This window comes from Nuphar pumila, chromosome 5 (assembly GCF_984573655.1).
Source record: "Nuphar pumila chromosome 5, dmNupPumi1.hap1.1, whole genome shotgun sequence".
NCBI classification, from domain to species: Eukaryota; Viridiplantae; Streptophyta; class Magnoliopsida; order Nymphaeales; family Nymphaeaceae; genus Nuphar; species Nuphar pumila.
Genome location: NC_143253.1, coordinates 8676961 through 8692008, shown reverse-complemented (window position 1 = coordinate 8692008; position 15048 = coordinate 8676961). Strand labels below are relative to the sequence as shown.

Here is a 15048-nt window from a genome sequence, read left to right as displayed (position 1 = left end):
AAAAATGAGATGAAAAAAATGACATAATAAGCAAATTACAAAAACTGCAAATAGTATATACAAATCTCTCATTATTAATTTTATTTCAAGGAAAAAGAACATATATGTGTGATGCTTTTTTGAAAATCAAAATAATCATCAATGAAAATCACAATCGCCAATTTGCACATTTTTATATTTTATTAAGCTTGACAAAGTGTTGTGGGGTTTTTTTTTTTTGTGATTGTGATTTATAATTATTACAGCAGACTGAAAAAACTCTAGAATCATGGGACATTGCAAACAAGACCCATGGAATGAAAGTCATGACTTTTGATTTGTTTGAAAACTAGGGATGTAAACAGGTAAATTTCGGGTCAGATCTTGGCATTAACACCTAATTGGATATCTCGTAATCAGATCCATAGTCAGACTTGGAGTCAAATGTGCATCAGCTAAAACCTATTCTGGATTGGATTTTATTTGGACACGGACTTGGATTCAGGTGCAAAACTCAATATTGAGTTTGGATCTGATTATTAATTGGATTCAACTTTTACTGAATCTGACTAAACGGATTGTGACAGACTAGGGGATGTTGATGGGTTGGGTATGAGCAGGTCCCAAACCGTACCAAAACCATTAGTGTTAAGGTCTCGTAACAAAGGAAGGAGTCCAATTAATTATTTGTGTCAGGCATGTGAGATTCGAAAGCATACAGACCTAGTATCGTTTATGAAATTTAGTAACAAACTCGGGTCTGACCAGAGATCCGATTAAGATCCAAAATTTTCAATGTAAGAAAATATTATTTTATCAGGTATTGACAAGGTCTGGTCTACGTAATCCTTATTCAGACCCAGTTGTTTTTAACAGAAAAGCATGATTTATGGATATGTTTCTTTAATTGTTCAAACTATTGGAAAAGTTTGTGCTTCTCTTCGTTTGCATAGGCTTTTAAACATTGGGTGCATTTTTGCTTGTTTAATTGGACCAAGTTTCAAGGCTCTCTTTCAACATTGTTTATTTATATAAAATAATGAATGAGTTTAAACAATTTTCTTGACTATATTAATTGCGAAAAAAGATGGTACAGTATAGTTAATTTGATCTGATTTTTTTAAAAACCTTATAATTTCTTATATTCTCCTGATGTCAAAAAATGCAAATATTCAACATTGCTAGGACTCTTTTACCTTTTGCAACTAAGAATTGAGGCTTTATTGTGATAAAATTGTACCGCCCATAGGCTAGGTCCAACTCTCACTTAAATCTAGAATCACTGGTTTTTTTATGCGAAACTCACAAACTCGCATAAATTTATTTGCAATTTTTTGTTGAAACTGAAACCACCAAAATTGCAAATATCTTATCCTTTCACATATACGTCAATATTTTGCATAAATATATTTGTGAAACTCCTCTTAAAAAAAACTATTAAAATTATATTTTTGCATATAATTCACGATTTCACATAAATATATTTGCTACAATCCTATTGGTTTGCATAAATATATTTGCATTATTAGTTTCAAAGTTTCCTCATCTTATTTTGCAATATTTATGTGTATGTCGAAGCTACGAGGATAAAAGTTTTCTTGCCTTGTATAGAAATCTTTTCTGGAATAAATAAGACATCATTGTTGCATTTCTTTTAGAACTGATGGGCAACTGTAGCTATTAGCCTTCTAAGTTTCCCTATGATATTTAAGCTCATTTTTTAACATTTTTACATTGAACTGGGGGTCGGGCCCAGGTCTGGTATAAAATTTTACAAACCATACCCTGCTCCATGTATTAATCGGACCCTTTGGGATGACCTGGATTCTAATCGGGTCTTGTTATTTATTACCAAACCCTGATCTTATACTGTAACGGGTCGGGTCGGGTCCAAGTCAAACCTGACCCGTTGACACCTCTAATTCTAATGGGCAAGTATGATCTAAGATTTCTGGTTCCACTTGATTTTAAATTTCAGTTAAAAACAATGATATCACCTATTTCACATCAACCTAAATTTAATAAATTTATAAACAATGTAAAGGGTGCCATCTCAAGTGTTAATTTATGTGAACAGCTTGTAAAGGGCGTGATCTGTGACATTGCCCGGTTCAGTGTGGTACCATCAAGCTACATAACAGGGACACTCCAATTTAATTTTGTGTCGTATCCTTATACGTTGCTTTTAATAAAACATTAGGGACGTGTCACTTATCATTTTGATCGTGTCCATGTCATAACACCCACAACTCCGTTATGTCAAAGGGACACGCGTTTTTGGCAATGTGTCACGCGCGACATGAACAAGGATACTGGCACATGTGGTTATTATCTTAGTATTATTTTAATATTTTAAAGCTTTTTAATAATAGTTCAATTAAAATATATATTTTACTTATAAGATCAACATTTAGTTTTTTATTTATTAAAAGTAAAAACTCGGTATTTTCGTGTTCTATATAACAAATTTTTAAACTTGCGAGTCACCATGGCACGCTTCTTCGTGTCTGCGTATCTTTGTGACACAGACTCCACGAGCTGGTCTAGTCGATGCGATTTTCGCATTAAAGACTTCCCGGCGGCAGAAATAATCCCTAGGTTCTTCTCTCTCTCTCTCTCTCTCTCTCTCTCTCTCTCTCTGTGGCGTTAGAGGGCGATGACGCAGAAAGCGCTTTTGTTCAAAGGGCATCAGAAGAAGAAGTCCATCCCTCCCAATCGCCATGGCAAACCACCCACCACTCGCAAAGGTAAAGTCACTCTTCTCTGCCCATCACACTTCTTCATCTTCTTGATGGTGATTTATTCTTGCAGGCAAACGAATCATAAAACCATCTAAGACAACCAAAGAAATGGAGACCGATAGGGTAAGCGATGGCTTCCTATGGTTCCTCTCCCTCTGCTTTTTACTACGTCGCATAGAATTTAACCCCATCTTCCCTTTGACTATTTGGGTTTCCTTCATTTCTTTTTCCGTGTACCTTTTGAATTGAAACCAACGTCAGAAGGTATGAAGTCATGTAGCTATAAATGGGTGTAATCTCTGTTTTTTTATTGCTTGATCTTCTCCCCATCTGTTTTCTGCTCACATATTTGTTTCATCAGTGACTAAGAATTCATGGTTTTTTATTACTTGAGTTTCTCCCTAATCTGTTTTCTGTTCACATATTCGTTTAGTCAGTGGCTATAGAATTCTTGGTTGATTTAGCTTCTCTAATCCTTTTTTTCAATTATTTGTTTGATCAATGGCAAAGTGTTCGTACAATGATTCATGTGTCTCTCTAGTGTCCAATGACTTTGAGGTTGCAAATTAGAATGTCGTGAAACATTTTCTGCTGTTCGATCTCGCTGATTCGGTTCCTTGAATCCTTTACTACTGAGTTAAGGGGAACCATGAGAAGAGTTCATCATCGTTACGATCAGTAAGTTGGTAAGATAGTTTCCATTAAAAAAAATTCAGTTGGTAAAAGAGTTGGTCAAGTAGATGGTTGGCGGGATCCTTTTTTAGGAAACCAATTTTGACTACTAGATAATAAGAGAGGGGAGGAACGAAAGCATTGATCGCTGTTTAGAAGAGTTGCAAAAATGGCCATCCTACGGTTAAAAGAAATTAAAATTAGGCCTGTTTGAAGCTCAGAAAGGCCATGATTTGGAGGAGTGATTTTTTGTGCCTCCTTTCGGCACCCATGTGATGTGGACCTCCGGTTGCCCTTATTGGGCTCCAAAGTCACCAATTTTAGATGATTGGAGAAGGCTTGAGCTCTGTTTCCACCACTGACTGTTGCCATGGGCTGTGCTCTTGGTGTCAGCACAAATTTAAGGATAAGCCTTTTGTGGCTGGATTCAGGAAAATAACAATTCTTTTAGGTAGATGAAGGTACTACAGGCACTCATATCGATCCATCTTAAAATGACTAACACAAGGCGAGGGGGTATCTTTTTCATCCCAAGATTTTCTGGAATTTTGAGCTTTTGAAAGGCACGAAAGGATGATCAACCAACTCCCACCTTCAATTGCACTCGTGACTTCTACTTGCATGGTAGCTTCCAATAACTTGGGTCTCATAATTTGTTCAACTAGCTGGACTGATATTGCCGCCCTAGGGAATGGATTGCCTTTGGCCCAGTTTTGGCTTTTCTATAAAGTTTAAAAATATGTTTAATTCCTTTAGTAATCAGATGCTTTCATTACACACACACACACACACACACACACACACACACACACACACACACACACACACACACACACACACACACACACACACACACACACACATACATATATTCAATATAATCAACAAAAATAGGAGATCCACTTTAAGTTCAAGGCTAGCAGCAAGCGTAAGTGCAATCGCAATCGCAATCCCAATCCCAAAAACTTCACTTTGTTCATACCTATTTGGCTTAGGCTAGCAAACAACTATAAGGAGGAGTGAAAAAAACGGTTAAATTGTGGTGTCTAGATTGCCTCTCATTGTTGTGAAAGAGTGAAACTCATCGATAACAAAGAAACATATGTTACAATTTGCTGAAGGCTTTCATGTTCCTTTGAGTTACTTGTAGATCAAATGACCAAGATGCTTGATCCGACTTGATATTGGATGTAGTAGAAAGAAATTGGTTGTGGTTTGAAATGATGTAACATGTTGTTGGATGTCTTAAATTGAGCCATGTATGAGGGTCTTCCTTCATCACTCCCTTGTGATGTGAGAAGTCTTGCTGAAGCTATGTTAGTTTTGATATCTTGTGCCAGATTCTCTAGGCATGACTGGTCCACCAAGCAATAAGTATGCATGTTAGACTGACTTCGTTTCTCGTATGAAATAAGCCCAATTGGATGCTTCAGGTCAGTCTGGTCCTGCATTCACTTAGTAGGTGGACAAGTTTTGACTACAATGGTATGGAGGCATGGGTCCGGTGGACTATATGTATCATCAGCCACAATGCTTACAAGTCTTGATCTAGTGGGTAAGAGGAAACAATGATTAAACAAATATGGCTTATGCATGAGTACAGTTTTTTCTTCTCTATTCCCAAAAATTACTTTGTTTTTTTTTTCCTCCACATGTACCACCAGTCAAGGCAATTTCATCAACTCCAGTTCCACTTCAGCACACCTCCCCACCCCCCACAAAAAGAGAAAAAAGAGAAAACCTTGCCTACAAAGCTCATTGTCGATAATAATTAATATTCAATTTGTCTCAATTCCAATCTGATAAGGTTAGGTAAGTCAGATTTCTAGATGAGAGCATGTTTAAAACAAAGGCCAAGCACGCTCCTGAATTGCACGTCATGGATCGATTGCCTGGATGAAACCCTTGCTTCTTTACTTGAACCTGCAGCAGTACTTTGTCCAGTTATGGTAACCAATGGAAGGCAACACCATGGGGGCTTTGGATTCAGACCCCAAATCATTTTACTAGGAAGGTGGCAGCCAAGGGCTCAAACATAGATACATAATGTGGTTCTATTGTGAAGGTACCTGATTTGTAACATTTCCAGATAATGTTCAAATGACATAGTCCAAGAGTTCTCAATTAAGGTCTCCCCTCCAAAAGTTTGTACTGGTGATTAAATTATTTGAAGTTACTGCTATAAACCAAGGTTGCCAAACTAGGAAGCGGGAAACAATACGGGAAGCAAAAGCGAGAAGCGATGCATTTTAAAATGTATAGGAAGCGGGAAGAGAGGAATAAAAAAATAATATAAGAATTGAATGAGAATTAAAATGGAACACAAATAAAAACTAAAATAAAAGTGACTATTCTTAAATTTCATGATTTTTCAATGTAAGAATTAAATTTTTAACAAAATCTAAAAATGATGCCTGCCAATTTAGGGAAAGCACATGGAAGTGAGTGAGAAGCGTGAGAGGAAACACATAAAAAACATGAAAAGTAGAGTGAGAGAACATATAAGAAGATTAGATGAAGCGTGTGAAAAGCATAGGAAAAGCATGTGAGAATCGAGATTCTCATCAAGCTTCAGAAGTGAGGTGTATTGCTCTTCCAAAGCGAGTTTCCTGGAAGAAGGCTTCCCACTTATCTAAGAAGCTTCTGGTAACTCTGCTATAAACACATGTTGAGGCTGAATCTCCAGTGGAAAGCTGATACAGATAAAACAAGGGAGGTGGCATGGCTGCATACATTATCATTTAAACACAGAGAGAATTCATCAGGGTCAAATTTCTTGGATTCTCATGCCTGGGTGTGTCCAATATTTTGGCTTTTGCTGTGAATAAACACACATATGCTCGAGGACTTTATTTCTCGCAATTCTAAGGATATCCAAAACCCTCAAAGAAAAGTGCCATCGTAGAAGGTATTTGCCAACTCTGTGTTACAAAAGAATGAAGACATGAAATATTACCTCAAAAGGTTCTTGCTTTCTGCTGTCTTTGACCTCAAGGCTAACCGACTTGTTCCCATTGCATGTGTTTGCGTCTATGTTGTCTATGTACAAGAGTTGACGCTTGTTTGGAATTCTACTATCTAAAGCAGATTGGGCATTTCTTTCCATGTAAGATGGCTTTCTGTATGTTTTGTAGCTTATGTTTCTTGTTTTACTTGGTTTGGTAATCTCTGTTATTGGTACTTAGATAAATAGGATTTTGTTTATTTATTCTTATCTCCTTCTACTTGAACTCTTGCATGCTTACTTTCAGGGAACCTTGTGCATCCTGATTCACAGCGATCACATGATTTTGTTTTCTGGATATAGGGTGGTGAACTTGGGATTCTTGTCCACGATTTGATTGGTGTTAGGTTGCCAAATGATGAGGCAAAATCCTTAATGAGGAACATGCTGCATTTAGTGACAGCCAACTTGAGAGATGGGCAACAGATTATTTTTCTTTCCTTTCTTCTTTTTAACCCTCCTTTATTATGTTGACTTGAGAGATGGGCAACAGATGATTTTTCTTTCCTTTTTTCTTTTTAACCCTCCTTTATTATGTCCCAACAATGAAAGCGGATACGACGTAGCCGGAATACTTACTGTTTGCTTTTCCCCTTCTCTTTATTTTTTGATCATCACCATCTAATAATGCTTGAATTATGTCGCTTCTATTCTCTGCTGAATAAACTTGGGCATTTTTTCCATGTTGATCTTGATCAGGAGTTAACGAAGTTCATCAATCAATGTAACGAAATCAAAGTCACCACAGTTGCAAGCAAGGAGGGTGGTCAGTTTCATTTGATAAAGCCAACATCAGAAGACAACTCCAATGCAAAGTAACAGAAACACACATTGGTGATTGAGAGTTTGAAAATCAATCAGCCTTATCTCCTTTGATACTTCCATGAGGGGGAAAATTGAATATGAAGGAAATTAGGGACCAAACTATCTGTTAAATCTTGAGGTTTATTTTTTCTATTTTGTTAGCAAAAATTTTTATTGGTTTTGTTTTTTCATTGACAAACAATGACAATTATCGGCATAGAGCTTAGGCTGTTAGATTGTTTGTTTCTTTAGTTTATTTGGTTAGTTGCTTATCTAGTGTTTTTACTAAAGCACAAGTCTGTTGAATATGATGGTGTTTGTAACCTGGTATAGTGGATGTCGATATCAAAATCATAAATCAAAAACTCAATATACGAGTGCCTTTAATCAAGATCTTTAAATCTAAATTTATTACTGAAAAATGCTTGAACCAATCAATTCTTCTTGGGAAATTATAACACGAATGTTTATATATCAAATCTAAAAAAAAGTAGCCTCTAATTGTGGTTATTAACTAACGCAAATTTCACAATTTTTGCAAGATCTTATACTACAAACCCCTAAGAGATGTCTCGAGTAAGATATACTCTTATGGTTTAAGGCTTCAATATTTTCTACAAGATCAGCTTGGGAGATCTTTCGCCATCATAAGCCAAAAAACATTTTGGGTAAGTTCATTTGGTGTAGGTACCGTACCGTTCCCCTTGGGCTACTCATCTTAACTTTGGCTATTTATGAACGAGTGCCAACGTTTGACAGGCTCAAAAGAATGGGTACTGCTTTACACAATCAATGTCCCTTACGTTGTACATGTGAGGAATCGATAAATCATCAGTTCATACAGTGCAGTTTGGCATCTGATATTTTTTAGCAGGTTCGTCTCCTTTTTTATAAGCCTTGTATTCCATTAAATGTCCTATCTCAGGACTTGTCTTTATTGGTCTATTCAAACACCCAAAAGTCCTTTGGGCATGGCTACTTTCCTTTGAGATAGTGATACGTGAGTCATGGGATTTACAGAAAAGTCCTGTTTTGCTAATATCTGTCCATCTAAATCGTGAATGCTTCTGAATATAGGGTGTTCATCGGACCAGGTGGCCCGACGGGCTGTAGGGTACCCAGTTGTATTGGGTCAGCCTGGAGCTGCATTTTGTAGTTCAAGCTTGATTTAACTCGGGCCTAGCCCGGCCCGAATATGTAATTGGGCCCGAACAGCCTGACCTGAGCCTGAATATAACTGAGTTGGGGCAGGGTCGGGCCTGTGGGGCTCTTATCAGGCCAGGCTGGCCCGATGGCCACCCCCACATATAATCAACAGAAAATGACCGCATTGTATGGCTAATTTGACATGAATTTTGAAATGCTTTATATTTTTTGTTATTCTTATGTTCAAAATCGTAAATATTTATTTTTAAAGTCTTATTTACCTTTCGCACATGCAAATTTTTTAAATATATGTGAATTTCTTCTTAAATATGTGATTGTTTGTTCTCACTCCTTTATCTCTCTGATCAGACATCAAAAAACTTGTGATTTTATAGTCATTGGAAAGCTGAGACACAGGCTTATAACTTTTTTGTTTTGAGTTAGAACCGTTTTCATTTCTGAGTTCTAAAATTGAAATAGAAGCATGTTATGCAAACTAAAACAAGTGTGGTTGCACCTTTTTTTTTATGTTCTATGATATTTTACGGTCACTTTTGTTGAAAATCAAGAAAAACAAAAAAATGAAAGAGACAAATCAAGACATTAGCTTTTTAATGCCATCAAGATGACCTTTATCTAATAAGTGGCTGGGGAGAAACGTTCTTCGAAAGATATATTGTTTGACTATTTTAGTCTGCAGAGTGTGCTTCTATTTCGGTTTTGAAACTAAAAAAATAGGAACCTTAGAAGGGTTTTTTTGCTCTGACTCAAAATAGGAAAATTATAGGCCTATGTCTCAGCTTTTCAATGATTGTAAAAATATAGGTTTTCAATGTTAGATCGGAGAGATGCAGATATGAGACTAGAGACTGTTATGCAGAAAATATATATGTGATTATATATATATATATACATGTGTGTGTGTGTGGAGTTTTTCTTATATATGCAATTTTCTTCTTATATATGGGAAGTTTCTCTTAAATATGTGGTTTTCTTTTATACATGCGATTTTCTCTCAAATTTATGTAGAGTTTCTCCTATATATATAATTTTTAAAGTTTAACAGGATGTTCACACTTATTTTTATGCGAACTTCTGAGGTATATATACAAACTTAGTCAGATATTTGCAAAGTTTCGATGTTTGAGTTTAACAGGATGTTTGCACTTATTTTTATGCAAACTTTCTCATCCTTGCGTATATTTTTTGTGAACTTTCATATCCTCATATATATTTTATGCAGACTTTCGCATTCTTGCTTATATTAAATAGTTTATCTTTTAGATGACATTTATCTCCAACCACTCATCAGATCAAGGTGATCTTTGTGGTCTTGAAAAGTTAATGTCTTGATCTATTTTTCTTTTCTTTTTTAACAGGTTTTTGGAGTAGGTGGCTGAAAAATATCATAAAATAGACAGAAAATATACAATTACACATGTTTATCTCTTGTTTTAGGAATGTTATCGAGGTTGTATCTTAGTGCCCCTTAAATATTTTCTAGTGAATCAGGTGTCATTTGAAAGATATTTATATCTAGTTTTTTTTTTTTGCTTTTCTGAAATCCTTTCTTTTATGGGTTGAAATGTTTTCTGAAAATAGATTATTTAGTTGTTTCAGTCGGCAAAGTATGTTTCTATTCTAATTTTGAAACTAAAAAATGAGAACCCTATAGGAGTTTTCGGTTCTAACTCAAAACATGAAAGTTATAGTCATATGTCTCAGCTTTTTAACGACTATAAAAACATAACTTTTTTACATGAGATCAAAGAGATAGAGATTTGTTAGGAATATTGTTTTACAAAAAATAATTATATATTTTAGAAAAAGTTACATTTGCAAAAGGTAAAAAGGTTCTTTAAATTTAAAGATTTGCAATTTTGGATATAAAAAGAATATCAAAACTTATTAGGTATTTCAAAAGACATGTCAAATTAGTCATATAATACTATCATTCGGCCATGTTTTGCATGCAAGAAGTTTACTCTTGTCACCTTACAATGGATACAGGCTGTACGAAGTCCTTGCCCACCAAGATGCCAAAATAGATCTCATCATTTCAAATAGGATGGGTTTCGTCTTACATTCAATCCTAGTCATCCAGCAGAACCATTTAGCCATTGATTGGATGGTTAGGATTGAATGTTTTATGAAACCCATCTTATTTCAAATGATGGAACCCGTGTTCAGAGACTGGACGCAAGTCTCTCAGCATGGGTACCTCGTTGGTTGTGCATTCTTGATTCTAAGATGGTATTGTTAGAGATATAAAGTCTGATCCAAATACAAACCCTATCCAATCTCAGCTAATGAAGATAATGACGCCAAGGAGATAGCATCCATACGAGTGAGAATCCAAAGTTGAAAAGCGATCTCAAGGATTTCAAACTGTTGCAACTCCACTTAGATCTAATTGTAGAAACTATAGGTGGAGATAAATTATTGAAAATGTAAAGAAATTCTTCTATTTATTAGAACCTCTTCCTCTGAGATTGGTGAGAGAGGAAGCGAGAAACTTACCGTTCGTGGACGTCTGCCTCACCAGTCAAATCACCTATGAGTTGTTTTCCGTGTGTCTTTTACCACTTTGTTATGGAATCAGAGCACAGCTCTGATCCTTTGGGTTAAAGTTAAAGCTTGTTGTGCATCCCTCTCTTACCGTGTAGAACCTAGTTTCTTTTTTCCTGAGTTTTCTACAACCGTGTCCTGGTTATTCTAGATCATCCCAGCTATCATCCAGCCTATTTGTGTTGTGTTGTTGCTGCTATTGTGTTTTTTCTCTGCAACACCCTTTCATCCTGCCTTTGTTGATACACGTTGTTGTGTGCATCTGGTGGCGATCGCTAGTCATCGATGTTGTGTGGACAGTCCATGTGTCGTGGGTTGTTCTATTGTGCATCCAGTGGTGATCGATCGCTGCTGCGTGTGGGCTGATTAGTGGTGTTGTTGCTGTGTATGGGCTGACCTGGTAACTTGAGCTGTCCTAATGTGCTTCTGTCGACTGCATCTGTTGGTGATCGTTGTTGTGTGTGGACAGTCCCGGTGTCCTTGATCAATGTTGGAGCCGTGATTCTCATCGTCTTCATTGATCGTGTTTGCTGCTGGTCTTATTTCCTCCATGGCTTTATCGACATCTCAACTAAAGTAGCTCCATGTCTCTGCCTATGATACCAGCCCCATCGAACCTTCAATACTTGAACATTAAACTGAATGCTGAAAACTACCTTTTGTAGGAGCCTCGGTTTACTCCCCTCCTCTCTTATGACCTCTATGGTTTCATAGATGATTCAAGACCATGTCCAAACAAGTCTAAAACTTCTGCTGATGGCAAATCTGAAGAGATTAAGCCTGACTACCTGTCCTGAATGAGACAGGACCAGCTGTTCAGCTAGATAATCTCATTGACAGAACCGATGCACTCTTAGATTGTGGGTCTAAGGACCTCTTATGATATTTGGACCACCCTAACACAGACCTATGTTGCACTCTTGCATCAAGAGTAATGCAGCTGAAGGATCAAATGCAATCACTCGGGTCTCTCACTATGGATGAATACATTGAGAAAAAAATATTTCACACCATCGATGACCTCCAAACCTGTTAGTGAGGAGGATATGATATTACAAATGCTTAGAGGGCTTTCCATATAATATGATGCCTTTAAAACATCTATATCCACATGGTCAAACCCTCTTACTCTTAGTCAACTACATGGAATGTTGCTCGCTCAGGAGACCCAACTTTTTTATCAAGAATCCAACCAAAGCAATGTTGTTAATCCTACAGTGAACTATGCACAACAGAATCAGTCAAGACCCTATAACAACAAAGAGCATAATCACCACAGAAACTATAGGCATAGGGGCCAGATCTGGAGGACGGCAATCATGTCACTATAATCATACCAATCAAGGAAGAAATCGTGTAGTTTGTCAATATTGGGACAGACCTGGGCACATTGCTCACAACTATCAGATTACCAGAAAATTTGGGGCCAACACAGATAACACGGGCAACTTGCCAGATCAAATCAGCCTCAAGCTCTCCATGCTACCCCTGTAAGTTCATCTTCAAAACGGTTGGGAGTTTTTGAAGTGGTTCATATTTTCTGGAGCTTATGCTTTGGAGGTAGTTTTTTCTATTCGTGGTGGTCAAGTTAGCAAATTTTTAGGACCAGTAAAGTAATGGGTAGCTTGTGTTCCTATGTTTATGGAAGAGAGGCCTGTTACTGGGTTCATGCGTAGCAAGTTTTTTGGAAACTGCTTGAAGTGAGTAGTCTAATTTTTTAGGGAGTTCTTTTTGGGAACATGGATACGTGGGCTAACCTTGTAATATGTAACAGTTTTTTCTTTTTCTATATAAAGTGTTGATGTATTCAGTTTTAGGTGTGTGAAATGAGAATGCTTTCGGTTATGTCTGTCTCTTAATACTCTGTTTTTTATCTTACCCGTTTTTGGTCTCTGCTTTTTTCAAGTGAAAACATAATTTCTGATTCCCTGTGTTAGTCTTTGTTTGATCCTCTGTTTTGTAAAACAGAGTATGCTTTGAAGTGTTCAGCCTTTTTCCTCTTACGCCTGAACCAACAACCTCTCACATGATTGATGATGGGAACAGGTTTTCCGACTCTAGAGCGTCCCACCATGTTACGCACGACCTAAACAACCTATCCATTCATTCTCCTTACTAAGGAAAGGATACAGTTTAGGTTGACAATGGAGCAGGTTTGAACATACACAACATTGAGTCATCTCAGTTTACTATTTCTGATTCAAAGCTTGTTCTCAATATTTTACACAATCTACTTTTTGTGAACAAGTTCATCAGGGATAACAAAGTTATTTATGAAGGTCGAACATTACAACGATTTGTTCAGTGGCACTTGTGTGTTACACTTATTAAAAAAAGAAATAAACAATTAAAGAATGTCACGTTACAAAAAATAATTATAGAATTACAACAAAGAATTATAGAATTACAACAAATAATTATCGGGATAAAAAGAATCGCTATCGTTTATTCAGTGACACTTGACGACTCAAATGGACATTGATGACATACAAATTGTCTCTTTCTTTTACTTGGTGGACTCTCTATCCTCGGTAGCCTCTTGGTTCCCTCGATCTTATTATAAACATTGATCATCATCTCTACCAGTGACCGCATTTGTCTTCCCAAATTGCTCACCTCCTTTCGTAAATCCTTATTCTCCCTCTCCAACATCTCAAACCTTGTGCTAGAGACTACGTTCTCTTTTGTGAGTTGTGTTCACTCATCATCGTGTACTGCAACTGAGGTAATCGTTGTTGTAGCTGAAGGGAGACGAAGGACATATTTTCTATGCTGGGATGCTACATGATGGAGGACAGAAGGGAGGCATGGGTTCCCAATATTCTCAATCTCCAGATTTTGATGCATGGGTTCTCAATATTTTTGGAAATAATTGGGATCATATTGTCATTTTTTATAATCATACGCTATGGCACAGACACCTCCTTTATTCTAATTATCCAATTTTTCCTATAGCATTCATGCCAATTCACGTTCATGGCCCCACCACTATTCATCTTCTTTCTAACATCCATAGGCTTCTTTGGGATAGACTGTCCCAAGCCAGATTGTAGAAGAACTCGACTACCATGCTGAAACTTAGCTTCATAATTGCTAAACAGCTAAATATCGCAGTCAGACAGTCTCGCACTCTCAACAACAAGCATTTTTTTCTCGTCTTCCTCATCTTCATACAGTCTCCACACAACCTGTACAGGAGATTATAGTTTATGTATAGACAATTATTCATGCTAATGAATGCTAAATATTAAAATTATTTATAATAACGAGTGCTAAATATATTACAATGATTGTTACTAAGAATGCAAACGATTACAATGATTTATAGTACTGAAAGATAAATGTTAAAGTGATAATAATTTATAGTAACGAAGACAAAATCCTGCAGCGATGATTACTTAAGAATGCTAAACATTTCAACGATTTATACTATTGAATGATAAATCTTGAAATGATTATAAATGATTTTAAACCATTTACCTCATTTAGTTGCAGACCATCTAAAATGAACTTAGCATTATCCTCCTTGACATTTATTCTAGCCCACCGACCGATCTTTGGAAAACCACAAATCGTAGGGTCACACTAAGGACGCAACGCGACAATATGCTCCCATGCCCAAGCCTACAAAAATAATATATTAGTAACACTATAACCTTCAACGAGCTTAGTCTACAAGTACTAAATATGTAATAAACAAATACCTGAACAAATGGTCAAAACCCTCCAACGATTTTTGTATCCTAACTCGTACGATAAAGTTGATTATACAAGTGTGTGAGCATAGTAGCACCCCATGCTGTCGACTTCATCTAAGTCTTCCAAGAACTACAACCACAAGTAACTTATTCTCAAACCAAAACAATCAGAAAATAAACTAAGACCAAAAAAATAAAGAAGAAAGTTGCGCAACTCTTGGTCAACTCTTTTAGATGCACATGTAGCGGACCGACCTTCCCATTTATTACAAAAAGAAGAAACTTTTATCGATGTGGAATTGCTTCCACCAGAAATACATTGACTTCAGTCATCCATCGACATTCCTAGAAGGGTCGTGCACTTTTCCCTTGCGTTATAGTTTGAATCTCGTAATAGGACAACACTTTCATGGCACTTAAGGTCAATAATCTGCGC

At 36.6% G+C, this 15048-nt stretch overlaps 1 protein-coding gene across 1 annotated transcript; it reads left to right on the top strand.

Moving 5' to 3' along the window:
* The first annotated feature begins 2574 nt into the window (after positions 1 to 2574).
* Positions 2575 to 7587, top strand: LOC149836675 (2,3-bisphosphoglycerate-dependent phosphoglycerate mutase). The gene is made up of 3 exons (XM_090005519.1): positions 2575 to 2726; positions 2791 to 2843; positions 7096 to 7587. Exons 1-3 carry the CDS (start codon positions 2636 to 2638, stop codon positions 7213 to 7215), a joined length of 264 nt encoding a protein of 87 aa, XP_089861645.1. The 5' UTR covers positions 2575 to 2635; the 3' UTR covers positions 7216 to 7587.
* The last annotated feature ends 7461 nt before the right edge of the window (positions 7588 to 15048 follow it).